This window comes from Meriones unguiculatus, chromosome 8 (assembly GCF_030254825.1).
Source record: "Meriones unguiculatus strain TT.TT164.6M chromosome 8, Bangor_MerUng_6.1, whole genome shotgun sequence".
In the NCBI taxonomy this organism is placed as follows: Eukaryota; Metazoa; Chordata; class Mammalia; order Rodentia; family Muridae; genus Meriones; species Meriones unguiculatus.
This window is the reverse complement of record NC_083356.1, coordinates 21,457,303-21,483,670: the sequence shown is the minus strand read 5'-3', so window position 1 is coordinate 21,483,670 and position 26,368 is coordinate 21,457,303. Positions and strand designations below refer to the sequence as shown.

General features: G+C 48.1%; 1 protein-coding gene and 3 non-coding genes across 4 annotated transcripts; all 4 read right to left on the bottom strand.

Annotated features, from left to right (window-relative positions):
- Positions 1–7,887: 7,887 nt before the first annotated feature.
- Positions 7,888–13,580, bottom strand: Rpl3 (ribosomal protein L3). The gene is made up of 10 exons (XM_021652424.2): positions 13,471–13,580; positions 12,531–12,723; positions 11,596–11,764; positions 10,851–10,986; positions 10,120–10,306; positions 9,653–9,813; positions 8,794–8,895; positions 8,422–8,517; positions 8,099–8,218; positions 7,888–7,986 (listed from the first exon to the last, which is right to left on the bottom strand). The coding sequence occupies exons 1-10, from the start codon at positions 13,471–13,473 to the stop codon at positions 7,942–7,944; spliced, it is 1,212 nt and encodes a 403-aa protein (XP_021508099.1). The 5' UTR covers positions 13,474–13,580; the 3' UTR covers positions 7,888–7,941.
- LOC132656155 (small nucleolar RNA U83B) lies at positions 8,588–8,681 on the bottom strand. The gene has a single exon (XR_009594082.1). It is a non-coding gene; the product is annotated as a small nucleolar RNA U83B (small nucleolar RNA).
- LOC132656161 (small nucleolar RNA U82P) lies at positions 10,987–11,041 on the bottom strand. The gene has a single exon (XR_009594087.1). It is a non-coding gene; the product is annotated as a small nucleolar RNA U82P (small nucleolar RNA).
- LOC132656097 (small nucleolar RNA SNORD43) lies at positions 13,007–13,070 on the bottom strand. Its single transcript, XR_009594038.1, has one exon. It is a non-coding gene; the product is annotated as a small nucleolar RNA SNORD43 (small nucleolar RNA).
- Positions 13,581–26,368: the final 12,788 nt, after the last annotated feature.

Genomic DNA, 26,368 nt, shown 5'->3' with positions numbered 1-26,368 from the left:
TCAAGGACAGCCTGGTCTACAAAGCGAGTCCAGGACAGCGAAGGCTACACAGAGAAACCCTGTCTCGAAAAACAAAACAACACAGCAACAACAAAAGGAAAGAAAGAAAGAAAGAAAGAAAGAAAGAAAGAAAGGAAGGAAGGAAGGAAGGAGGTAAAAAATCCCAAGCATGAGAACACATGGCTGAGCTTGTGAAAGGTTCCCTTCTGGTCTCTGGGCTGCCCCCTGTCCTTGTCACTCCCCTTCCTGGGTCAGGGCCAGGTGTGATAGGCTCAGACAACAGCCCCTGCCCAGCTGTCAGCACTCAAGCTGCCACCAACACCCACGACAGTGCACCTGGCCTGCCACCGCCACAGCCACCATCATCCCTTCCCCACCAGCAGCGTGGCTCCGGAGCCACAGTGCCTTTGTAGAAATTCTAACACAAGTTCTTCCAACCAGAACATCCCAGGACTACTGACTGCTGTACCATTTTCCATTCTATCTCCGTGGATTTCTCAGGAGCTCGGCATTGCTTCCTTCTTGACCTTTCAGTCAAGATCAAGTCTAGAAGCTCAGAGTCTTACAGACAAGGATCAGAACCACCAAAATCTGGGGACTTGGGGAGCGAGGCTCTTAGAAGCTGAAATCCCCCAATCATAACCCCTGCGCCCCAGAGAGGAGCCCCCAAACCTTCCAGCCTTGAAGACTAGTGTGCCACAGCAAGACAGGACAAGTGCTGGTTGGGGACATCAGGCCAGTACCTTGACCCTGGGCTGCAAACAGGATGGGACAGGAAAGAGACAAGGCATCTGTGAGCAAAACCTGGGTGCTGGAGGCCTCTCCTCCCAACCTGAGGCTCCTCCCAGAGGCCAGGAGACATGCAGGAGAGAAGGAATGTGCAGATGCCAAGGGTTGGTGGAGGGTGTGTGGTCACCGGGGGTGGCAGCATCTTTCCCTTGGAATTTTCTCCTGGCAGGAAAGGCCCACCCTCCTAGGAATGGAAAACAATCCCTGGCAGCTGGCCCCCCGAGGCCGTATGGTTTCTGACAATCCACCATTATTACCCTCCCTGCCTGGCCCTCGCCTGGTGCAGAGGAGAAACTGAGACAGGCAGGAAGGCAGGGTCTCTGGCTAAATTCGGAATCTGACTCACCCTCTGGAAGGTTCCAGTTATCTCTAGCCCTGACTGTACAATGTTAAAACTGCCAAGGGGCTGCTGGAGAGATGGCTTCGTGGCTAAAAGCACTGACTGGTCTTCCAGACTACCCGGGCTCAATTCTCAGCACCTATACAGAGGCTCACATCCATCTGTAACCCCCACTCAAGAGGATCTAATTCCTTTTTCTGGTTTCCTCAGAAACCAGGCACAGCTTTGGTAAACAGACATACATAAAAGCAAATCATCCATGTCCAAAACAACAAAGAAAGAAAATAAATAAATAGCTGGGTGGTGGTGGTGGTGCAGTCTTGAATCCCGGCAGGCTCAGAGGCACATGAAACTCTGAGTTCAAGGCCAGCCTAGTCTACGGAGCAAGTTCTAGGACAGTGCTGTTACATGGAGAAATCTTGGCCAAAAAGAGAAGAGGAAAAAAAAGGAAGGGAGGAAGAAAAGAAGGAAGGAAGGAAAGAAAGAGAAAGAAAAAAGGAAGAAAAGAAAATATTTTTTTAATAGAAAAGAACTTATTAAAAAAGATAAAAGACAAACAAAAACAGAAAACAGGTCAAGTGAGCCCCTGACAGGGCAGGTGGGAATTAAGACCAGAGAGGGTGGCTGTTTGCCCAAAGTGTGCCAGCATGCTTCTGCTCTTCACAATTTGTTTTTGGTCAAGGTTATTTTTGTTTCTTTTGTTAGCTGCTTCTCATCTTACTTCGAGGCAGGGTCTCACGTAGCCCAGGTTAGATTCAAACTCCTATGTGGCTGCAGTTGATCTGATCTCCTGCTACCACCTTCCAAGCATGGCAGTTTGACAGCAGTGAGCCACAATGCCCGACCTACTGTCCTCTCACTGTCTCTTCCAAGGCTCACTTCCAACTCCCCTCCTCTAGAAAGCCCTTTTGCCTCACCATCCCCTGGGCCCTTTTGCCCCTTCAACCTTTGCCACTCCTCCCACAGCTCCCTGCTTTCCCAGGATGAAGTCCAAGCTCCCTCCCGTGGCTGCTCACACCTTCTTCCCACTAAGCTGGACGCTCCCTGTCTCTCCTCTGTACAGCCCCTGCCTAGCCCGGTGGTCCCTCTCTCTGGTTCCTCACTGCCCAGCTCTCCTAAGAGTCCTCTCTGGGGCCCTCCTGGAGCCTTGCCTGGTGTCTCTCTGGAGCCCTGGGCTCCCTTTACAGCATTTCGTCCCTGGGGCTCAGCCTGGCTGGGTCTTAGATTGGGCCTGAGACCAAGGTTCAGAGGTTCAGTCGCTTGCTCAGGCTCACACAGTAGGTACCAAAGCTGGGACTGGGGCAAAGCTTTTAGAGGAAACAAACTCCACAGCCCCAGGAAGTCTCAGGACATCTGGGATAGAGATGACAGCCTAACCCTCACCTCCAAGGCCCAGAAGCCCATTATTCCAGAAGCAACACTTCCCCCCACCCCCACCCCAAGTCACACAGACACAGAGACACAGCTCTCACCTTCCCCCATGGGTTATGGAGAGCACTCTGCTGTCCAAGCCATTTTCACTTCATCTTTTCCTAATTTTGCTTTGAGGAAGTCATCGAGGCTGGGCGATTATTCCCTTCTCTCATGCACTCCCAAGGACTTCCATTTCCACCCCACCCCACCCCCTACTTCTCTGGAAGCTCGACTAATGAAGATCCAAACAGAGGGCCTGGCCCTCTAGGATAACAGGGTGCTAGCAATGGGAGAGGGGAGGTGGGAGGGACACAGTGCAGGGAGCAGCCTACAGAGCAGACGTGCCATTCATTTCTTTGCCTTTCTAAGGAACCAAAAAAGCTAGGAAGTAGGTAAAGGCCCTGAGGCACAGTTCACTTGCCGTAGCTTAGGGCAGGGACAGTATCATGTCATTCATTTTTCAGCTTCCCTATGCATGCCCCAGTCTACAAGTCTTCCAACAGATCTTTGTGGGGTTTAAGAACAACTGGGCCCCGACTCTAGGATGTGGTGTGTGGCTAGGACCCAGAGCCAAGGGTAGTAAATGTGGTAACACGGGGACAGACAGCCCACAAGGTGAAGGACCCCAGAGCGCAAAAGCCCGCCTTTGACTACTGAACAGCGGGCATTCAAAACAGGCTTCAGGAGGAGGAGCCACAGAGGAGTCAGCAGGGCGAGCCCTGCCCCCAGTGTGGAGGAAGGTAAACATCCACAAGGAAACAGCTTGTTCTGGAACTGAAGGGCCTGGGCCCCCTGCTTCCCTCCCAGGGTGAATGACTCCAGGGGAGACTGGTACTCACTCAGACATCCACCTCTGCTGTGAAATGAGGAGACCCCTTAGCACCTGCCTCCCCGGATATGAAGAGTTAATGGGACGATGTGAGACATAAGCCAAGTGTGTCCTAACAGGGAGAGGAGGTGGTGTTCCCACCCCTGGCTCCCTGCCTGCTGTCAGGCCACTGTTATTATTACTATTTGCATGTATGTGTGTTTGAGGTAGGTTAGCCTAGGGGGCACACCACAATGCAGAAGGTCAGAGGACAACTAGCAGGATGGTTCTCTGGTTATGGTGGAGGATCACAAGTTCTAGGTCATCCTCAGCTACAGAAGGAGTTCAAGGCTAACCTGGGTGAGACACAACTATCTCAAGCAAACCAGAAGTAAAAATAAATAAGTAAAAACAACAACCAAAACAAAACCAGCAGCGGCAGCAGCAGCAACAACAGCAAACCCCAATTCATCCGGGCTGGTGAACCTAGGTAGTTCATTTGGCCTTCTGTTCCCGGTACCTACTCTGTGCTGGGCCCTGCACAGATTGCTTTGAGATGGCCTAGCCTCCGGGTAGAGGTCGCAGCAGGCAGGACAAGGGGCAGATGCAGGCAGCAGAAGACAGTAGTGCGGCTTCAGGCTGCTATGACCACAGAGCACAGTGTCCAGGGAAGCTGGGAAGGTGGTTCCGTGTCAGAGCTTCCTGACCTCACAGTACTCACTCCATCGACTTTCATTTTGTCTCCTGGAGAGCCTGGGCTGGCCCTACCTAAGACTGTTGAGGGCTTCCTCTAGTTTTGTGAATCCAATCAGAAGTCTCTGGGTTGCAGCTGGGCATGGTGTCACATGCCTGGAACTCTCTAGCACTTGGGAGGCTGACACAGAGGATCAGGATTTTCAAGGTTAACCCAGGAAACATAGTGAGTTCCAGGCCAGCCTGAGTAACCCCAATTATAAATAAAAATCTTTGGGGTACAAGGTTGAGCAGAGCTGTTTGCTATGTCCCCCTGAATGCGTTAGCTCACCTCTCACAGCCCTGCCTCTACAGTGTGGAAAAAAGAACTAAATCACCTGTTTGCAAGGCTGTCTAGACATCTAGCAAATATTTAGAGACCCAGAATGAGGCTAGGGAGTACGCCATGGGCCCCGCACACAGTAGGTGCCTCATAAACGTTGACATGTGAAGAGCGTGAATTTTGAAAGGCCTTGCAGCCAGTAGGGCCTTGCCTTAGAGGAAATGGGTAACAATGTGATACCACGGAAGAGACCCCCAACTGTGGGTCTGACTCCCTCCCACTCCCTGCTCTGTGACCCAAACCTTGACTTCTAGAAACAGCACCTACCTGCAGCACTCAGGAGGCAGAGGCAAGCAGATCTCTGTGAGTTCAAGGCCAGCCTCGGCTACGAAGAGAATCCAGGACAGCCAAGGCTACACAGAGAAACCCTGTCTCGAAACCTAAGTGCTCTGTCACTTTTACTTAGCTTGGGCTGCTGGGAGTCCCCAGCTCAAGACCCAAAGGTTGAGGTGAGCGGGGAGCTGGGAGTCAACAGCAGAAGGGCTCACATCGACAGTGAATGAATGGGTGATGGGCTTGGTACAAGCCTTAGTGTACTATTCTGGGGTGGAGAAAGGTGGGCGGTATCAGTGTCAAGATTGTACGCATGAATACTGCTTCCCCTCTGCTTGTTGTCTGTAGAACGACAGGGTAAGTCTTCCTCGTTAGCACAGGCCAGCCACTGTCACCTGGTACCCTGTGTCATGCCCCAGGCTGGGCACTGGCTAGGCAGCTTGCTGGAGGGACCGACAGGCCGCTGGGTGGTGGCTGTGGGGATGGGAAGTGGCCGCTTCAGCTATCTTTAGTATCTTCCCTCAGCCCTTGACTCTGCCAGACTGAGCAGAACTCAAGTGGGGAGAGAGAGGCAGGGCCACTTCTCCATAGTCACATGAAGCCAGTGACCTGGAGCCTGCATGGTCACTCAGGGATTCTCTGTGGTATGACTCCTCCATGCCTGTCAGGGGTAAGCACCCCGTCACCCCCATTTGTGAGGAAGCTTAGGTCAAAGGGGAAAGGACAGAGGGATCAGGGAGCCACAGTAACACTGGGAAGCTTATCCCTCCATCCCTCATGGAGCTTTGGTGGCTCTGCCTGTGGTAGGAAGTGGACAGTAGTCAGGTGCTTAGCTTCCTAAGGCGGCATCTGCCTCCCCACCTGCGAGTCTCACCAAGGAATGGTTAGTCCCTCTGCTTCATTTTCCTTCTGTGGGCTGTCGGGATCACTTGGCGATGGGTGTGACCTGAAGAAGCTCGGAAGCAGCTGTGGCCTCACTTCTCCATCTGTGAAACCGGAACAACAGCTGCAGGGACTGAAGAAGGCCAGCAGGAGGCATGATACACAGTAGGCGCTTGCCAGAGAGGTTCTCTGCCCCCCTCAGCAGCCAGACCCGGCTTTATAGCTGCCCCTTGCAGAGTTGAGTCTTCATGATGCCGGGGCTCACTCCCAGCAGTGCCAGCCCACAGCTGGTCACCGTGTACCCTCCATCATGCTACTTATCCTCTCCCACCTCAGCTTTGCATTTGTATGATTGGGGTAGTAACAGACCCCACTTGGAGTGGCCCTAAGGATTCTGAGACTGTGAAGAGCTCAGGACCACATAGGGAGGAGCTACGAGGCTCTTAGGAACTAGCCAGGGCCTGGACCAAAGACTAGGCCTTGATGTAGAGTCAGGTAGGTCTTCAGTAGAGGGTGGGGCAGGTAGAAGGACAACAAAAGCCTTAGACAAGTAGTGGCACGCTGAGAGCTGGCAGAATGAGAGGTTGCCTGTAGTGCTGGAGAAGGGAGGCAGCCTGGGGCCACCCCCACCCCACCCCACCATCAAGATTGTCACCAGGATCCAGGCTCGAGTCCTTTGAGGTGAGCCCAGGAGATGGCAGCCAGCTGGCTGGCCCTCTGCCTCCCTGGGCCAGCCCTCGTAACTGGTAAAGACAATGACCCTGTCACGCCTATTAAGGCAATGGTAGCTCCTGCCACCACTTCCGTGTTCCCACTTGCTCAGAAATTCTCAGCAGGTAGTTTTGTTTTTTCAGGATTGGAATGAGACTCCTTTTGTCACCACAGGATTCCGGTGAGGTATGTCTAGGGGCTCTGGTGAGAGGAAAGGACAGGAACAAGCCACAAGAATGGGAAACTTTGCACATGGGGAAGGCTGGAGCTCCCATCCAAGTCGAGTACTGTAAGGTTTGCTGAGTGCCAGGCTCTGTCCAGGAGGGGTCATGGGAATCTGCATGGAACCAGGCAGGCACAGGCTGCTTTTAGGGCTCTCCTCCCTCAGGAGCTGGGACCAGAGCCCGACGTCTGTTCTCTGCACCTGCTCTATTTCCTCTGCCTGAGTTTTGGACTACAGAGCCTCACCTTCATCCTCCTCAAGCCTGAGAGGCCCATCACTGGGTAGCCAGCAGGGCTTGTTTTATGCCATTACTTCTAACAGGGTTTTCTCTGCATGGATCATCTGCCACAAGGATTCAAGTACCCGAGAGGAGCAGTCTAGAGGCCCACACTCCTCCAGGACTTGCGATAGTGCAGTGAGCACCACCTTCCAAGAGTTTAACAAGCCCAGGGTGGTAGATCTGAGACCTTTTCTTCAGAAAAAGTGCCAGGGCTGAAGTCTCAGCAACAGTTGACAACACTACTCTAAGCACACAGGCTACTGCCCACAAGTGGCCCTAACCTTGAACATGCTGCCCTGGTGCTGTTCTCTGGACCATGTTCCTAACCATTCTGACCATAGCCGGGTTTAAGGCCTTTCAGTTGGCGTCCCCTACAGGTCAAACAGGTTCCTGAAAGCAAAACCCAACTTGGGGGTCAGAGACCTCACCAGGGCTGGGCTTCTACCCATGTGTGGCACCTGGCCCTTTGAAGCCTACGTGAAATTGAGCATAACAGCAACTGCAGGCCATTCCATTCCAGGGTCCCACTACCCTCCCATAGACACAGGCTATGACCCACCAATCTAAATAGCTGTGTGGTACTCAAGTATTGGAGTGGAAGGCTAACCCATGAGCAGTGAATCCAAAATCAAGAGCCTGCAGGAGGCACCAGGCCATTAGCTTGCCTCGCTGCACTACAGGGCTGACTCCCAGACCTGTACTGTCTGTGGACAGTAAGTTCCCATTAGGACCTCAATGATCAGAATACTGTCCTAGCTATAGGTGCTGAGCAAGCCTTGCACACCAAACCCTGGAAACCATATCAAACCTGTGCAAACTCCATCAGGTCCAGGGCTTTATGAATCCTAACCAAAGAAATGAGATGAGACAAGTGCTCCTCCCCTTGCCACAACCCTGGTGTCTGCAAACTATATAGATTCAGAAGCTATACCAGAGACAAGAGGGATGACCCTTAACTACTGTTTTAGGCACTACAAGACTGTTATGCAGTTACTAAGAAACCAGGCTCCTCTTAGTGCCAGTATATCCACTACAGCTGGAACTGCTAGAGGGCAAAAAAAAAAAAAAAAAAAAAAAAAAAAAAAAGGCAATGTCACTGTAAATATTTTTATTGAGACCCCACCAGCTGCGCAAATTGCTTCTGGCATTAAGCACCTTCCTCCTTGGCAATGCGGTCTTTCTTGAGTGGTCCCTGTAAAGGAGAAAACAGCAGAGCTTCAAGATCAAGATATTCACAAACTACTACAGACAGCAAAGGCAAGACAACAGGCTGCCAGGTGCACCCAGCCCAGGTAGGCTCTTACCATGAATGCTTTCTTTTCCTCCATGGTCTGGAAACGGCCATGGCCAAACTTGGAGGTGGTATCAATAAACTTCAGGTCAATCTTCTCTAGAGCCCGCCGTTTGGTCTGCACCAGCAAGGACTACAGAGCAGAATGAATGAATGGTCAGTGACTGCAGCCAACACAGTGAACACATATCCAGCACTAGCTGAAACTGCACCACACTGGCATGAAGCACAGGTTTCACGTAATCTTAGAAAACTGCTGTTTCCTCCTCTAGGATTTCTACAGAGGCCAATTTGCCCACAGCTCAGACCCCTCACAGGCCCCAGGATCAGCCTTACCTTACGAAGAGTAAGCACTCGCTTCTTGGTTCCTACCACGCAGCCTTTGAGCATGACGAAGTCATTGGTCACCTCACCATAATGGACAAAGCCACCCTAGGGAATCAGAAAGCCAGACTGGTCAGTGAGCCCAGTTAGTTACATCACATAGGCAACCATTAGCAGGGCTGTTCTCAGAAGGAAGGCAACAGGGAATGGTTCCTCAGTCTCACTCGGGCGCTGTGCCCAGCGCATATTCCAGAGCCTCATCACAGAACAGCTGGGCTTGAACCCCACCTTTTACCAACCCCACTTAGTAAACAAGCATAGCCAGGCACTGTGCCAGGACACTGTCCTACAGAAGGATGCTAAGTGTTAGCCGCGAGCACTCACCAGTGGGTTGATGCTCTTGTCAGACAGGTCATAGTCAGTAGATGCATTGTTCTTGATCAGCTTACCATCCTTGATGAGATAGCCTTGACCAATCTTGTAAATCTGAACAGACAGAAGAACATCAACTGAGAAGGCAATCCTAGGAACCAGCACCCGCGAAGAGGGGGAAGCAAGCTAAACACACCGAGGTGCCAACAACTAGCCTGGCATACGGATTAGAAGAAGCCCTGGGTCGTGGTTTCCAGGAAGTGGGCTAGATTAGAAATACTCCTATAGCTGGCCATGTTTGCAGTCTCAGTATAGGAAGTCAGAGGCTTAAGGTCCTCTTCTGCTAGAGTTACCATCTTAGGCTACAGGTGCCTGACTAAATAAATTCCCTTCATACCACAAATGATATTCTGAGTTTTACAATTGAAAAGAACTCTACTTTGGATGCACACCATTTCTTTGAATGTACTTAATTTTTAAGTTGTTATCTCAGATCTCTTGGAACTGGAGTTATAGTCATGAGCTGCCATGTGGGTGCTGGGAATTGAACCAGAGTCCTTCTGAAGAGCAAGACAGTGCTCTTTACCACTGAGCCATCTCCTCAGCACTCAGTATTTAATTTTTGAATTAAAAAAAATAGCTAGGTATGATGGCAACTCACATTGCAGAAATAGGATTGTCATAAACGTCAATGAAGCCTGTTATGGAACCTTTCAAAAATCTCCCTGGGAAAGGGTTGGAGCATTGATCAGTGGTACAAAGTCTGAGACAGGCAGTGGCAGATAGCTATGGACCTCTAATGCTGACTAATCCCATAGGACTGACACCCTCTTCCATCTGCAGGATAACAGGCAACTGTATCAAGCCTTACCTTCTTGTTAATCTCTGTTCGATGATGGTAGCCTTTCTGCCCAGCACGAGCCACAGAGAAGGCCACACGGGCAGGGTGCCAGGCTCCAATACAGGCAACCTTCCGCAGCCCTCTGTGGGTCTTGCGGGGCAATTTCTTTGTGTGCCAACGACTGGTCACCCCTAGAGGGAACATATAAATAGTGAGGCCTGGCACAATATCCCCCCTCCTGTGAGTGCCCATCTGAGGTAATTGTGATGCGACTGTTAATTACAGAATTACCTACAACAGCGGGCAAATCTGAAACCAGACTTCCCACATTTTAGTCCTTTTAAATCAGATTGGATGGATACCTGCCTAAACACAATCCTCCTCCCAAGTATTTGCAGCATCTATCCCTGCATGTGCTACTATAAACATGAGCTGGAGGCCAGAGGCCTCATGTCTAAGGCAGTGTCACAGTAACCAGAACATACAAGAAAGCTTACCTTTGTACCCTTTGCCTTTTGTCACCCCAATGACATCAATCATCTCATCCTGTCCAAACACCTGGTTCACAGGAATCTGCTGTTCCAGCCTCTCTCGGGCCCAGTCTAGCTTCTCAGCCACAGTGCCCCCGTTCACTTGGATCTCCATCAAGTGTGCCTTCTTCTGGCGCAGAGGAAGCAGACGCATCTGGGAGAAGCAGCTTTGATTAGGTTGGTGGCAGTCTGCCCTGAGACAGGCGTATTTAAATGGTTCCTGTCACCTATTTCACCAGCGCTTAGAAAACACATGGCCAAGATCACACCATTATTCCTATTCCAACACTTTAGAGTTCCAGGTTAGCCAGGGATGCAGAGCAAGACTCTCTACAAAAGACCCAACAGAAGCAAACCTATCTGAGCTAAGCAAGTGTTACAGTGCCCTCTGCTGGTTAGAGCCCATCAAAAGTAGCAGACTGGCCAGGAGGCAAGTAAGTTGATTTTTTTTTGTTTTGAGTAATGGCTTCTGCACATAGCCCTGGAGGTCCTGGCATTGTAGACCAGGCTGGCCTCGAACTCAAGAGATCCACCTGCCTCTATAGCTCCCTTAGTGTTAGGATTATAGGCTTTACATCTTAAGACACCTCAAAGGTGCTAACTCCTGGGACCTCATATTATCTTAAAATACCTTTGGAATTACAGAAAAAACTGAACAAGATAGGTAAAAACACTTGTAGACAACAGTAGGTGCTCACCTGAGTGTGGGCAATTATGCGAATGACTTGACAGTACTTCTTCATGCTGTTGAAGTCCTTATCCAGCTGCTTCTTGCCCATGTCATCCTGCCATTTCTTACAGTATTTGGTAAAAGCCTTCTTCTTAGATTTGTGCCTTCAGGAGCAGAGCAGAGTTGGGGGAGGGGCCCGGTGCAGGCCTTCATCAACCCTTGCACAGGGTGAGAGGAAGGCACACTGGCACCATATGGGCATATGGCTCATTGCCGGCTTCTAAGGAGCCTTTTCCACCAGCAAGCGGAGCCTGGATGGAGCTCATCGGGCAGAGCCGAGCGGAGCTGAGCAGAGGTCCACAGATTAATGTAAGCCACAGATATACAGAACACAACTCTTGCTCCAGGGTACCAGAATCTCCCTTTGTCTCCCTGGGGGCACATCTGACAGTAATGTTAACAATTCAGGGCCCCAGGTCAGGGATACAAGATTGGTCTACTACACCCAACCAAGGCTTAGCTTAAAGCTTAACCTCCAGGCCAAGAGAAAAACTAAGGACCAGAGGCAGAGTCTGTTGTCTGTTTCCCAGCTACATCTGCCAATTTTCAGTATCAAAGCAGTATCAAACCACCACCCTCATGGCTTAAAGGAAATCAGGCTTTGGCTCCTCAAAAAGCCCTTGTCTTGACTCTTCTGCACTCAGAGAACCAGTACAATGTGTCCCTCAACTCTAGCCCAGCCCATGAGCTTCCCAGCCCCTCTGGATTCTTACCAGTTCTTATAGAAACGACGTTTACACTCATCACTGATGTGCTCAGCAAATACGGTCTTGAAGGTCCTGAGTCCTCGTGGAGTTTCTACATATCCCACAATGCCCACAACCACCATGGGTGGGGTTTCCACAATGGTTACAGCCTCCACAACTTCCTTCTTGTTCACCTCTGAAGAGACACAGGCATTAACAGGTTAACAAGAACCCCAAATCAGATTCCATTCACCAAGGCTCTCTCTGGCCTTCCAGAACTGCTCTTCACAGCTCCATGCTGCCCAATGGGAGCTTTTACTCAGTTAATCCCTAGGGCCCTAAGTAAACCTACACTTAGTACACCGTGTTAGTGTAAGACAGTAAACTAGGTGGTGACCCTCATCTGTAATCAAAGGGCTGATGTTTTAAAATGGCAACGTTTCATCCCAGGAGCTTGAGATAAAGAGCACTGGCTGTTCTTTCTAGGGCCCTGAGTCCAATTCCCATCAACCACAGGGCGGCTCACAACCATCTGTAATGAGATCTGGTGCCCTCGTATGGCATATGTTGGTAGAGTATTACATTTTTTCCTTAAATTCCAGGAGGTATCAGTAGCCTGCTTTTAGATCTCATCACAATTCACTACACATTGTCTGGAAAAAAACCTACATAAGAGAAACTCTTAAATGGGGTGTTCTCGGCAGTTAAAACAGTAGCTGCCTTTCCAGAGAACCTGTGATTAATTCAGGCACGGGAATGGATGGAATGGGTCACAGGACTTTATTTGCCTAGCACTGAGGCACTGTCTTGCTCTCATTAATGACCTTACGTTAGGTTCAGTTCCAGGCTCACCCACACAATCCACACAAGATAGCCCTTCCGTTGTGGTTCTTAGCAAACTTACACATAACTAAACAGTAAGATCACACCTAGCCCAAACTGGACAAAGTAATTCTACATACTAGATCCTGGTCTGTCAACTTCCCGGACGATGTGGGTCATGCCAGCCTTGTAGCCTAGAAAGGCTGTCAGGTGAACAGGCTTGGAAGGGTCATCCTTGGGAAAGCTCTTCACTTTCCCGCGATGCCGGCTACTTCGCTTCCGAGGCAAGAAGCCCAAGGACCCATGTCTGGGGGCAGAGAATTTCCTGTGGGACTGGTGTAAAGAGAGAACACCAATGTTAGCATTCACACCTCTCAACCTCCACCCTTAACCATTAAGCCCAGATCTCCCCACGTTCTGAGAAATCCTGTAAAATATTAACTTTAATAAAAGCTACTAAATTCTAAAAGTTTCCAAAAGTCTTTTACAATTCAATGTTAACGGCTAAGCTCTGCTCTTGTATGTTCCTAGACAGGCCGTTTTATGATCGTGCAATGCACGAACAGCAACGTGGCCGCTCAGCCTGTTACAGGTAGGTCTTTGGAACACCCAAAGCCAAATCAGAACATGACAATCAGCACAGAGATTCTGTCCGCCCGTCAGAAGGTTCATCATTTGTGGCTTCTGGGAACTCCGGAGACCCACGTTTCTTTCGCGGAAGCACATCCCAAAATAGGGAATGGACCAGCTTCGCCCAATGACCACGTTTCAGTCAATACAATGCTGTGACCCCAGGGCCTCCCCTACCAGGTTAATCACAGGCCCTAACCTCTAACGAACCCCCAAACGACCAGCTCTAAAGCGAAAGGCCTTTCTCGTGTGCGCTCAACACAAGGCCTCTCCCACACTCGTCCTCTACAGGCCTCGTTAAGTTCCCGGGGTTTAGGACCCCTGACGGGAGGCGCCACGTCGGCTGTCCTTCTGGAGCAGCATCTCCGTACTGTCGAGAACACGATGGCGCCGATGGGACGCGGCTATGGCCAGGCCGGCGGGAAAACCGAGCACGGAGCCCCCACGTACCATCTCGCAGTCGCACGCCGCCGATAGAGGCCGGACGGGGCCTGGTGCGGGCTATATAAAGCGACTGCATAGCTCCGCCCCCCCCGAGCGTGCGCGCGTGCTGCGGCGGTGGACGTCGGGTCGAAGGGCGCGTAGCGAGCGTCACGTGACGCGCTAGTTCCCGCCCACTGGAGACTGAGAAGTCGTGTTCGTACGGGGAGCGGTTGGGGTCAAACCAAAAAAAAAAAAAGCCTCGGAGACGACGCTGCGGTTTAGAGAGGTCTAAGGCCTCCTGCCGCAGCCCAGCTTGATGATGATGAAGGGAAATGGCTGCGGGTCCTGTGTCCTTGCGCCACGCCGTCCCCCGGGGCTGGCCCCTTCACACAGCACCGAAAGCACCGTCCCCGAGGCAGGCTTGGTGAGAGGGAGCCGACTCCATTGTGAAACCCTCGTTTGCCCTCTGTGATTTTGAGGCGACATCAACGACCAGATCAAGAATTTTAATTTCAGATATCTCTGTGTAACAGCTCCGGCTGTCCTGGAACTCATTCTGTAGACCAGGCTGGCCCCGACTCACAAAGATGTGCCTGCCTCTGCCTCCCAAGTGCTGCGATTAAAGTCGTGCACCACCACCGCCTGGCTCCCCCTCCCCCAATTTTATCTATCTATTTTTATTTTATGTTCATTGGTATTTTGCATGCATGCATGCATATCTGTGTGAGAGTGTCAGATTTCCGAGTGACAGTTGTGAGTTGCCATGTGGGTACTAGATATCGAACCTAGGTCTTAACCGTGGAGCCGTCTCTCCAGACCCAAGAAGAGATGCTTACTGAAGGCCTACCTTACTCTGTACGAGGCTGTTGATTTTGAATAGGCTTGTTATCTGGATTATTCAACCAATTAAGCCAGTAACGAGTCCTCCATGTTAAATGAGCTGAAGGTCAGTATATTTGAAGAAAATGTATGAATTTTGATTGGTTACGGCATCCAAGCTCCAGCCAGCCACAGGTAGTCAATGGTCCAGGGATGCGAACTGATCATAATGTGTGTTTTAGAAAGACAGTATGTCTGGACATGGTGGAACATGCCTCTGCGCTCTGGGAAGCAGATGCAGGCAGATCTCTGAGTCCCAGGAGTCCAGGACAGCCAGGGCCAGTTACACACAGAGAAACCCTGTCTCGAAAAACCAAATAAATAAATAAAATAAGAGGCAATGTAACACCAGCTTTTAGGAAGCTGAGGTCTGACCTTCATTTCATTTCTATTTTCTGTCCATAAGTAATTTCTGGCCATGTGGTAGTCCTCAAGTACCTTGATTCTGGTTTGTTTTTTTTTCCCCCAGAGCGGAGGACTGAACCCAGGGCCTTGCACTTGCTAGGCAAACGCTCTACCACCGAGCTAAATCCCTAACCCTCAGATCTGTTTCTAAGGCTGCTTGGTTTTATCAAAAATAAGGAGCAGCAAGATGGTGCAATTTTGGTAGGCAGAGGCTGGAGAATCAATAGTTCAAGGCTATCCTTGAGTACATACAGGATTAGGGGCAAGGGGAAGACTCTTAAATTTATTCTAAAATATGTTTAGAAAATCAGGTCTTTGACTTGATTTTGAAGCACATGCCTGTAATCTCAGCATTCAGGGAAGCAGAGGCAAGTGGATTTCTATGAGTTCGAGGCCAACCTGGTCCACAAAGCGAGTCCAGGCTTTTTTTTACAGCCAAGGCTACAGAGAGAAACCCTGTCTTAAAAAAGAAAGAAAGAAAAAAGAAACCTGTTTGTAGTACCACATGCCTTTAATTTCAGCACTTAGGAGGCCGAAGAAGCAGGTCTTTGTGAGTTAGAGGCCAGCCTGGTCTACATAGGTAGCTGCAAGCCAGCCAAGACTATATAGTGAGACCCTGTCTCCAATTAAAAAAAAAAAAAATTAACACTCTTTAAAAAATTTAGGATTTTTGGGTTAGAAATTGTGCCTCACTCTGTCGGTAGAGCATTTGGCTAGCATGCATGAAGCCCTAAGTTTGATAATGAGCACAGCATAAAAAGAGGCATGCTGAGGCTGTGAGCACTTGCACACCAGGCTGGAAGTTTATTGAATGCTGAACTAGAAACGCTAAAAACTGAATGGCCAGGGACAGAATCTGATCTCGGGAGCTAGACTGTGACCCCAGTCTTTTTCTGAGGCAGGTTTTTTTATACGAAGAAAGGCAACCCAGTAACAACCAGGTAACCAGGTGTAGGAAACTGGGAGGGTGGCGCAGCGTTACGTCATTTTTACTAGCTAAAGATACTCAATTTTGTTTTTTAAGATTTATTTATCTTTATTATGTATACAATATCCTGCCTGCATGTACACCTAAACTCCAGAACCGGGCACCAGATTTCACTATAGATGGTTGTGAGCCACCATGTGGTTGCTGGGAATTGAACTCAGGACTTCTGGAAGAGCAAGCAGTGCTCTTAAACCGCTGAGCCATCTCTCCAGCCCCATAATCAATTTTGTTCCAAGTATGTTGTGTTTTATTTAGGTAGCTAGACAAAGCACTTTAAACTGATTGGTTGTGATTTAGGGTAGGAGAGTTCGTGGGGGCTTTCCAGCTTTCTGGGAATAAGGAACAGAGCAGGATTTTGCTATCTTTAACTCAAGCAGAATATGCATTTATCATCTATTGTTTTATTCTAAACAACAAGTATTGAACTATTGAATTGTATCCTGGTCTTAGGCATGTAGGCCTGAGAACTTGAACTTAATTTTACCTTATGATCAAAATGGAGACTTGGAGGCAAGATGGCTTCTGATATGCTAAAGGCTACAGCAGGTGTTGACAGGGGAGCTATAATTATACTAAAAATTAAAGCAGGCCTCAACAGAGAGGCTATAGAGATTAAGCAGTTTACAACATGGCCAACATCTGTAGTCCTAGCACTTAGCAGGTGAGAGCAGGAGAATCAGGACTTATAGGTTCTTCTTGGCTACATTTTGAGTCTGAAACTAGCCTGGGAAACAAAAGACCCAGTCTCAAAGACTAAAACAAGGGCTGGAGAGACTTATCAGTTAAGATATTCAGCTAGGCAGTGGTGGGGCATGTCTTTAATCCCAGCACTTGGGCGGCAGAGGCAAGAGGATCTCTGTAAATTCAAGGCCAGCCTGGTCTACAGAGAGAGCTCCAGGACAGCCAAGGCTATACAAAGAAACCCAGTCTCAAAAAAAAAAAAAAAAAATTATTGCTCTTCCAGATGATCTGAGTTCAGTAACTCCACCTCCAGTGGATCTGACACCTTCACATCTTCTGGCATCCTCAAGACCCCTGAACAGGCATGCACATATAAAAACACAGAGAGAAAAAAATAAAATAGTGCCTGGCGGTGATACGCCAACACTCCAGAGGAAGCAAACAGCTCTCAGGAGTTCCCAGCCAGTCTGGTGTACACAGTAAGACTCAGTCTCAAACAAACACTTTTAAACAAAGGAAAACAGGGTATCTCTTTTTGGAGCGGGATGGGTGAATGTCAGACAAGTGTTCTACCATTAAGCCACCTCCTTAGCCCTTGTTTGTTTGTTTTTGTGTTGTGGCATGGACATGCAACCGAAAGATTGGCCTCAAACTCTTGGCTCTTCCACGTGCTGGACTTCCAGGCTTACATTACCACACCCAGCCCCAGCTTAAGACATTTTTGAAAACACTCAGCCAAATTGGAGACTTGCTTTATCAAGTAATAAAACATATTACAAACTTACAGTAGTGGAAATAAGGTGGCAGTAAGAACAACAACAACAAAAAGAAAAAAAAGGAATAGAAGACAGACATCAGAGGTGTTAATCATTTCAATGGAATGGAAACATGGTACATGAGGGAGGTGAAATCACTGAAGAGGGGGGGACAATAAGGCAAAGACTGTTTATCAGGTGAGATTGAAAAATATGATGTAAGCCTGGCATTGACAGTGGTGGCGAATGCCTTTAATCCCAGCAGAGGCAGGCAGATCTCTGTGAGTTCCAGGCCAGCCTGGTCTACAGAGTGAGTCCAGACAGCCAGGACTACATAGAGAAAACCTGTCTCAAAAAAACCAAAACCAAAACCAAACAAACGAAAACAAGCGAACAAAAACCTGGTGTGACTGACCATGTAGTACATACCTTTAATTCCAGAACTCAGGAGGCGGAGGCAGGTGGAGCTCTGTGAGTTCCCGGCAAGTCTGGTCTACATAGCGAATGAGGAAGGATAGTGTTCAAGCAGCTTGCTTTCTTTTTGGTCGTCCAGGATCCAAACCTACAGAATGGTGCCACCCTCTTTTCAGTGGGTCTTCTCACCTCAGTTAACTTAATCAAGAAAATTCCTCACTGGTGAATTCCTCGGCACATCTCTTCTTAGAGGTTGTAGTTGCCACTTGAAGGAACCAGACAACTAGCAAGGATGAAGGCCAAGTCCAAACCCCCACTCCGGGTACACTTTTCTCAGTGTCCAGTGGTTGTACATTTATTGTCCCTCTGTTGTCTACCAAAGTCCAGGCATTTAGCATACACTTTCCATTCTTTGTTCTTAAGAGAGATAGAATGGAGCCAGGCAGAAGCAGACCCACAGAACAGTCATATAAAGAAAGCACAGATATTTAGGTAATGTCCTACAGCAATTTCCTCCCAGCTGAAACGTTCTATCCTGCAAGGGAGACTGTTAAGTTTCAGAAAGTAACTAACTCATAAGTCTCAGGAAGTTCCTGAAGCTTACCAGATTGGCAAGGTTATATAAACTACTGCTGAGGAGAAACTTTTCTACCTGTGGATCTGGCTGGGTGCTAAGCAGAGAGCTCCAGTGAGGTTTCTGCTGCTCAGGTTAACTGTTTGTGAGCCATCCAACCCCTGTAGTAAACTCATTGGTTCATTAAGCTGGACTTTGGTGGAATCATTTCTCTGGTTTGTCATCCCTCTGGGGTGGAAGATATTCACATTTTTCCAAGAAATGTCTCACAACGTGCACACGGGGACTTGACTGATCCATGATCAGGAGAAACAAAGCTGCTAGTGGTAAGTGATGAACGATGCTGTGAGAAAGCTTACCCTCTCCATGCAGAGAACCACGGCTGCACCTCAGGCACGTGCCACTCACATATGTAGTTTCCTTGTGCAGGGATCCCTCCACTGCTGCACACGTTAAACATCTCTTTCCTGTGAGGAAGGTGTGTGACTTTAACTTTCCTGGCTTCTCCAGTGCTTATCTGTGTACACAGTACTTTTGCCCTCTACATCTTTGCACTAAAAAAACACAGGGATACGGCTCAGTTGGTCCAGTACTTGCTTGCCATGAAGTCCTGAATTCAATCTTCAGTTCCATAGAAGAGGTGGCGTACCCCTGTAATTCCTGAATTTTAGAGATGGAGGCAGAAAACTCAGAAGTTCGTGGTCATCCTTAATACAGAGCAAGTTTCAGGCTAGCCTGGGCTATCTGAGAACCTACCTTTCTTTCTCTCTCTCTCTCTTTCTTTCTAACATTAATTTTGTTTTTGTTTTTCAAGACAGGGTTTCTCTGTGTACCTCTGTCTTTCCTGGAACTCTACAGACAAGGATGGCCTCTGCCTTAAGAGTGCTGGGATTAAAGGCTTGTGTTGACACTACCTGGAGACTATCCTTAAAGAAAAAATTTTGGCAGGGCATGGTGACACACACCTTTAATTCCACCACATGGGAGGCAAAAACAGGAGGATTTCTGAATTGGAGGCCAACCTGGTTAACAAAGTGAGCTCCAAGAAGGCAGGACTAAGTAGACATCCTGTCTCAAATACACAGATAGTTAGATAGACACACAGACAGACAGATACTTTTATGAAAAAGGAAATATAAGACTATAATGATAACTAAAGAAAATATTTGACTTATGTAGCCCTGGCTGTCCTGGGAACTTGCTCTGCTCTGTAGACCAGACTGGCCTTGAACTGAGATCCACTTGCCTCTGCTTCCCCAGTGTTGAGATTAAAGTCATGTGCTACAATGCCTGCTGCTGAAAGACTTAAGCAAGCTGGGTATCCTGGTCTGTAGCAGATGCAAAGACCCTTTCTTGTGCAATAGGGGAACCTGAAACAGTGTTGTCTCTTCAAAGGTAGGGATGCACAACCTGTTGTCCACCAAAAGTCAGGAAGGTGACGTGTAGTTAATAAACTCATGACCTCTTCACTATCCAGAGCCATTCTGGATCCTCCCCCAGATCCTTGTGGTGAGCTTGTTTTTCTCAATCTATAGAACCCATCCTATGGAAGGTGTCCTATGTACTTTACAAATAGCGTTGATATAGTCACGTCTGACCTTTATTTAGCTTATTTTGTGCTCTATTATGCACATGGGATTGAGTTAATGATCGCCAGGAGATATGATCACCAAATTGTGATGTGCTTAAATAGTCCTAAAATAAACTAACTACTGGGGGTCAGATTCCCAAAGTTTGAAACAACACTGGCTACTACTGAATCAAGGTAAACTGAGCTGCCTTCTTCTCTCCGGAGGATGTTACTCTGCCAGCCACGGTTGTCACGGAGACCCCGCCATCACTGGCCCATAGGGAGGCAGGAAGATCAGGAATTCAAGGTCTTCTTCAGGTAAATAGTGAATCTGAAGGCAGCCTAGACTATGAGACCCTGTCTCAAATCAACCAGGGGACAAGGGCAGGTTGCTCAATATGTGAAAGTGTTTCCTGTGCGCTGGTGGTGGCCTGACTTTGATCCCAGAAGGACATGAATAATCCCAGCACTTTTGTGGAGTGATGAGAGACTGAGACAGAACAAGGCCTGAAAGCTAGGCCTGAAGTACACACCCAGGCAGAAACAACAGGAAAGGCCCTAGCAAGATGGAAGAAGAGAACTGATATCCAAAAAACTTGTCCTTTGACCTCTACACATGTGCTGTGGCACTCTTGTGCCTGCACTCGTACACTCATATAACCACACATTACATATAACACACACACAGACAGGCACGCACACAGGAAACAACAACAATGGTAACACACATTAAAAACAACTTTGAAAGATTTATTTATGTTTGTTTATTTTGTTTTGTTTTGTTTGTTGAAACAGGGTTTCTCTGTGTATCTCTGGCTGTTCTGGACTCACTCTGTAGACCAGGTTGGCCTCGAACTCACAGAGATCTGCCTGCCTCTGCCTCCACCAGGCCTGACTTGATTTATTGATTTTATTTTATGTGTATAAGTGTTTTGCCCCACATGCATGCCGTGTCTGCAGAGCTCCGGGAACTGGTGGTTATGAGCCTTCCCATGGGTGCTGGGAACTCATATTGTCTGCCAGAGCAGTCACTTAACTCTGGGAGAGCTGAGCTCTTAACCACGGAGCCATCTCTCCAGCCCCTCCCCCAGCAGACCTTTAACTCCAGAACCTTAGAAACACAAGTCATAAAGAAATAAAGTAGGGCCAGGTGCAGTGGTGCACGCCTGTGATCCCAGCATTCCAGGAGGCAGAGGCAGGCAGATCTCTGTAAATTCAAGGCTAGCCTGGTCTACAAAGTAAGTCCAGGACAGTCAAGGCTTGAAAAACCAAAACCAAAAAAAAAAAAAAAAAAGTAAACTATGTCCCTGTGAGGTGAGGTGATGGTGGTTACTCTAGTAATCCCAGGACTCGGGCCCGAGGATCTCTGAGTTCAAGGCCAATCTGGTCTACAGCACAGCCAGGATTTCGTGGGGAGACGCTGTCTCAAATAAATAAATATGAGCTGGGTGTGCTGGCCTTTAATCCCGGAGGTCAGGGAAGGCGAGGCAGGTGGATCTCTGTGAGTCTGAGGCCAGCCTGCTTTACAAAACAAGTCCAGGACAGCCAAGGCTACACAGAGAAACCCTGTCTGGAAAAATAAATAAATAAATAAATAAATAAACCAAACAAACAGTATCTTGTGATGAGAGAAAATTTTAATTTTGCTGGGGATGAAGCTCAGCAATAGAGTTGTGGGATTAGAGGCATTTGCCATCACCGCCTGCTGTTTAAAATCTTTAATTTTTAAAAATGTATTTATTTCATGTGTACTGGTGTTTTGGCTGTGTGTGTCTCAGTATCCGATCCTCTGAAACTGGAGTTACAGGCAATACTGTGAGTTGCCATGTGGGTGCTTCGCTCTGAACCCTGGTCCTCTGGAACAGGAGTCAGTGTTCTCTCCAGCTTCAAAAAATCCTTAGTTCTGACATGGACTATATGAAACATAGCGGGAGAAGAAAACCAGTCCTCTAAACACCACAAGCACCGTGGCACATGCAAATAAACAGCCTTTAAAAATATGAATGAACAGCACCTGCAGGGGGGAAAAAAAGAAAGAAAAAAAAAAAACACAACTAAAACATCATCTAAACTTTCTCAGCTGGTTTAAGCAGGAAGTTGCAAAACAATGTCACAGCCATGGGTCCATTCTCTCTAGGGTGTTGATAGCTTATGAGATGAGTGTTTTTCTTTGCATGTCACTTTTGAAAAGCTTGTTATGTGTTAATTACACAGAATAATGGTGTTCACTTTATTTTCCTATAAGCGTGTGTATAACATGCTACCATTAAGCCTTATTACCCTCTTTTATGCCCTCCCATTTTTTGTTTGTTTGTTTGAGACAGGGTTTCTCTGTGTAGTCTTGGCTGACCTGGAACTCACTCTGTAGGCCAGGCTGGCCTCAAACTCACAGAGATCTGCCTGCCTCTGCCTCCCTGGAGTACTAGGATTACAGGCGTGCGCCACTGTCCCTGGCTGGCTGCCTTCAGCTCTTATAGTTAGTTGTTCTCTCTTCTTTCTCTTCCATGAAGAGAGCTTAAGAAGGTTTTGTTTTGGGTTGTTGTTGTTGTGGTGGTGGTGGCGGCCTCATCATGAGAGGTAGCATGGCAGCAGACAGTCAGGCATGGTGCTGCTGAGAGCTACAGGTTGAGACAATAACCAAGAGAGAGATAGAATCTATCCTCCCTCCCCGTGACATACCCTTGCAACAAGGCCACACCTCCTAATCCTCCCCAAACAGTCCATCAACTGGGGACCAAACATTCAAATATATGAGCCTATAGGGGTTATTCTCATTCAAATCACCACACTTTCACATCTGCTCCTGCTGACCCCTATTCAGCAATGCTTCTCTTGTTATCTGTTGTTTGTTTTGCTTTTGCTCTCTGTGTAGCCCTGGGTGCCCTGGAACTGGCTCCATAGACCAAGCTGGCCTTGAACTCACGGAGATCTGCTTGCCTCTGCTGGGACCAAAGGCACGTGCCACCACCTTCAGGCTCTATCTATATACAACTTTTTAAATATGAGTGCTTGGAACTGGAACTCAGGTCTTCATGCTTGCAATGCAAGCGCTTTACCCAACAGCCATTTCTGTGGCTTAATGGGAACCTTTGAAGGCAAAAATAAGGATTTAATGTGTTATTTTTAATTAATTCATTATTTTACACGTATGTGTCTGTGGGTGGCTATGTGCACTCGAATGCGGTGCCCACGGAGGCTATAAGCAACAGATCCCTCTACAGCTGGAGTTCCAGGTTATGAGCCACCCAGTGTGACTGCTGGGATCTGAACTTTGGCCCACTGCAAGAGCAGCATTTGCTTTTAATGGATGGACCCTCTGTCTAGTCTGCTGTTGTTGTTGTTGTTTTGAGATAGTCTCAAGTACCCTATGTGGACACCAGAACTTAAGTGCTGAAGCTAACCTTGAACTGATTCTCCAGTTTCCTCCTCCCAAATCTAGGATTACAGCCAACCTGGCTCAGAAATAAGGAGGGGCTGGTTACACAAGACATTCTGAAGCTGTAATCTTTTGCCGTGGTGCTTAATAACAAGGAGGATGTTAGTCTGATGGTGAATAGAGTTGCTGAGCGGATGTCTTTTTAGTATAAGGTTACCACAGCCTCAGAGCAGGCTTCTGGCTCATTAGCACACGCTCGTTAGCCTACAAAAAGACATAACAGTTCAGAGATTCCAAGAGCTTCAGGGGCTGTGTGCCAAGAAGCAGGACCAGGACCTATACATAGATACCACATATCTATTTCACGAGGGCCACCTACATGTGATAAATACATCCATCCCTAGCTGATTGGCAGGGGCCCGTCACATTGAATGCTTGTAGGAGGGCAGTAGTGGGGTGTGAAGGCGCTCCCCAGATGGCTCCTTATCTTCTGCTATGTTCTCCATAAAGTGGTCTATGTCTTTAATCCCAACGCTGGGGAGGCATAAGAAGGTGGATCTTTGTGAGTTTCCGGCCAGCATGGTCTACATAGCAAGTTCCAGAACAACTGATGTTGCATAGTGAGATCCTATTACCAAAGAAGAAACAAAGCAAAATGAAGGGACTCACATCAATTCAAAAGGGACTGGAGAGATGGCTTAGTGGTTAAGAGCACTGTCTGCTCTTCCGAAGGACTTGGGTTCAATTCCCAGCACCCACATGGCAGCTCACCTCACAACTGGCTGTCTGTAAAGCCAATTCCAAGGGATGTCGTGACTCCTTCACACTACAGCATATAAAATAAAAATTAAAAAAAATACATAAAAAGACTGTCTCTGACATGAACTCTGTGGCTGGCTCTTTGAGCACCTCCCCCTAAGGGGGGAACAGCCTTGCCAGGCCACAGAGGAAGACAATGCAGCCAGTCCTGATGAGGCCTGATAAACTAGGCTCGGATGGAAGGGGAGGAGGACCTTCCCTATTAGTGGACTTGGAGAGGGGCATGGGAGGAGAAGAGGGGGAGAGGGTGGAATTGGGAGGGAATGAGGAAGGGGGCTACAACTGGATACAAAGCGATTAACTGTAATTAATATTTAAATAAATAAATAAACACACACACCTTTAGTCCCAGCACTCAGGGAGGCAGAGGTACTCAGACCTCTGTGATTTCCAGGACAGCCAGAGAGAACCTTATCTCAAAAAACCAAATAATAGTAATAAAATAAAATACAAACATGAAAAATAAGTATGAGGGCTAGGAAATAAAAACAAATGTGAGCCTGGTGCCCAGAGTTCAGTCTTGGGGACTCATTTAGTGGAAGGAAAGAGCCAACTCTCACAAGTTGCCCTCTGATCTGCATACACATGAAAAATACAACAAATTAAAAACAGGGGCTTGGGAGATGTCTTAATAGTTAAGAGCACTGGCTCTTCCTCCAGAGGACCCAGGTGGATTCCCAGCACCCACATGGTGGCTCACAGCGGTCTGTAATTTGAGTACCAGCGAATCCAATGCCCCTATCTAGCCTCCATGGGCACTTCAATATGGCAGACACAAACATACATACAGGCAAAGCACCCAAACGCATAAACATAATAAATTAAGCAAATGGAACGGCTGTTCCTTGGATGTAAGCTCAGCCCAGTCCCTGACTGTTGACATATGGCTGTTGACATTGCTTATTCCTATGTCTTTCTATCTCCCTGGCAGTTTGGGTCTGCAGCTGTCCCAGTCTTCTGGTCTTCAGCCCTGTAGCTGGCTGCATCCTCCCTCTCAACTATCCAGTGATCTCTCAGCCATACCCTTTTCCCTGATGCTGGTTTGGTTCCTTTTTTTTTAATCAAGGCAGATTCTATTTGCATTTCTGTAGGCTCACTCACTTCTGAAACCTCTTCACTAGCCTTTGGTTTGTTTTTTAGACAGGGTTTCTCTGTGTAGCTCTGGCTGTCCTGGAACTCTATCTGAACTGGCCTCGAACAGGCTGGCCTCGAACTCAGAGACCCACCTGCTTCTGCCTGGAGCATGCTGGGATTAAAGGTGTGCGTCACCACTGCTGGCTATGCGATAGCCTTTTAAACTAGGTACTCAGTGTGCAAACCACGCCTAAGTGGATAGATTGACCAACTGCTTCACTCTGTGATGTTTGACAAGAGGGTCGATATCAGTAATTAAGACTGGAATAAAATAATCTGCATTCACCTGGGCTAGATTGCAAAAGCAGGCGGGATTGGCTGGCAAACTGTTGCTGTTGAAACGGTTCCACCTTGTGAATTTATTGATTTATTGTTATTGGATAAATTCTGACATCATGAAAAGACACAAACGTGTTCATCTCTGCTGTGGTATAGAACTCAGGACAAGGTGGTTACAGACAAGAGGAGAAAGTGAGAAGACGGCATAAACTTCATTTTGTCTGCATTTTTGGACCAGGCCTGACTTTAAAAGAAAAGTCATCAGTCCCAGGAACTAGGTCATAGGTCACCAACTCCAGGACCTAGACCATAGAATTCCCTTCCCAAGGAATAGCCTGTAAATGACCACAAGAATGGGAAAATATCCCAGGATGGGGCATCTGTGCTGGGCAGCCTTATTTTATCCTGTAGTTAAACCTTCATGGCACAGGAAGCAGCCCACTGACCACCTGGAGGCAAGCCAATTAGGAATCTCGACCCTTGTAACTTCCCTGGCACCCACCAATGAGGTTTTAGACTACCCAACCCTTGCCAGGATTCCTCTAGTTTCCTATAAAAGGCCTGCGTGCCTTTGTCTAGGGTGGCCATTCTGTAAAATGGTTTGAATCTTGCATGCAGGTTTTCGTGAACTAAAACACTCTTGCTAATTGCATATGTGAGCGGTGGTCTCTCTGCAGTGATTTTGGACTTAACAAAAGTTCCTGTAACATTGACAGTCGGGCAGTCAGTACAGACTGGCTGCCCAGGAGCCTCCAGACCGCACACAGCTTTGTGCTTCTGAGAAAATGCTTCCCCCAATGTGGTGGCTAACGTTCATGTTCTCAGCACACGAGGCTGCCCAGGTTTGAACTTAGCGTGGACTACATAGTGAGTCTGAGGTCACAGCTTGACCACAGCGTGAGACCCTCTTGTCAGAAAACAAAAAGAGCAGGAGAGATGACTCAGCAGTTAAGAGATCAGAGTTTGGTTCCTGGCATTCACAGTGTCTCACAAAGGTCTGTAGTAGCTCCAGTTCTAGGGGACCCCTCACCCTCTTCTGGCGTCCCCAGGA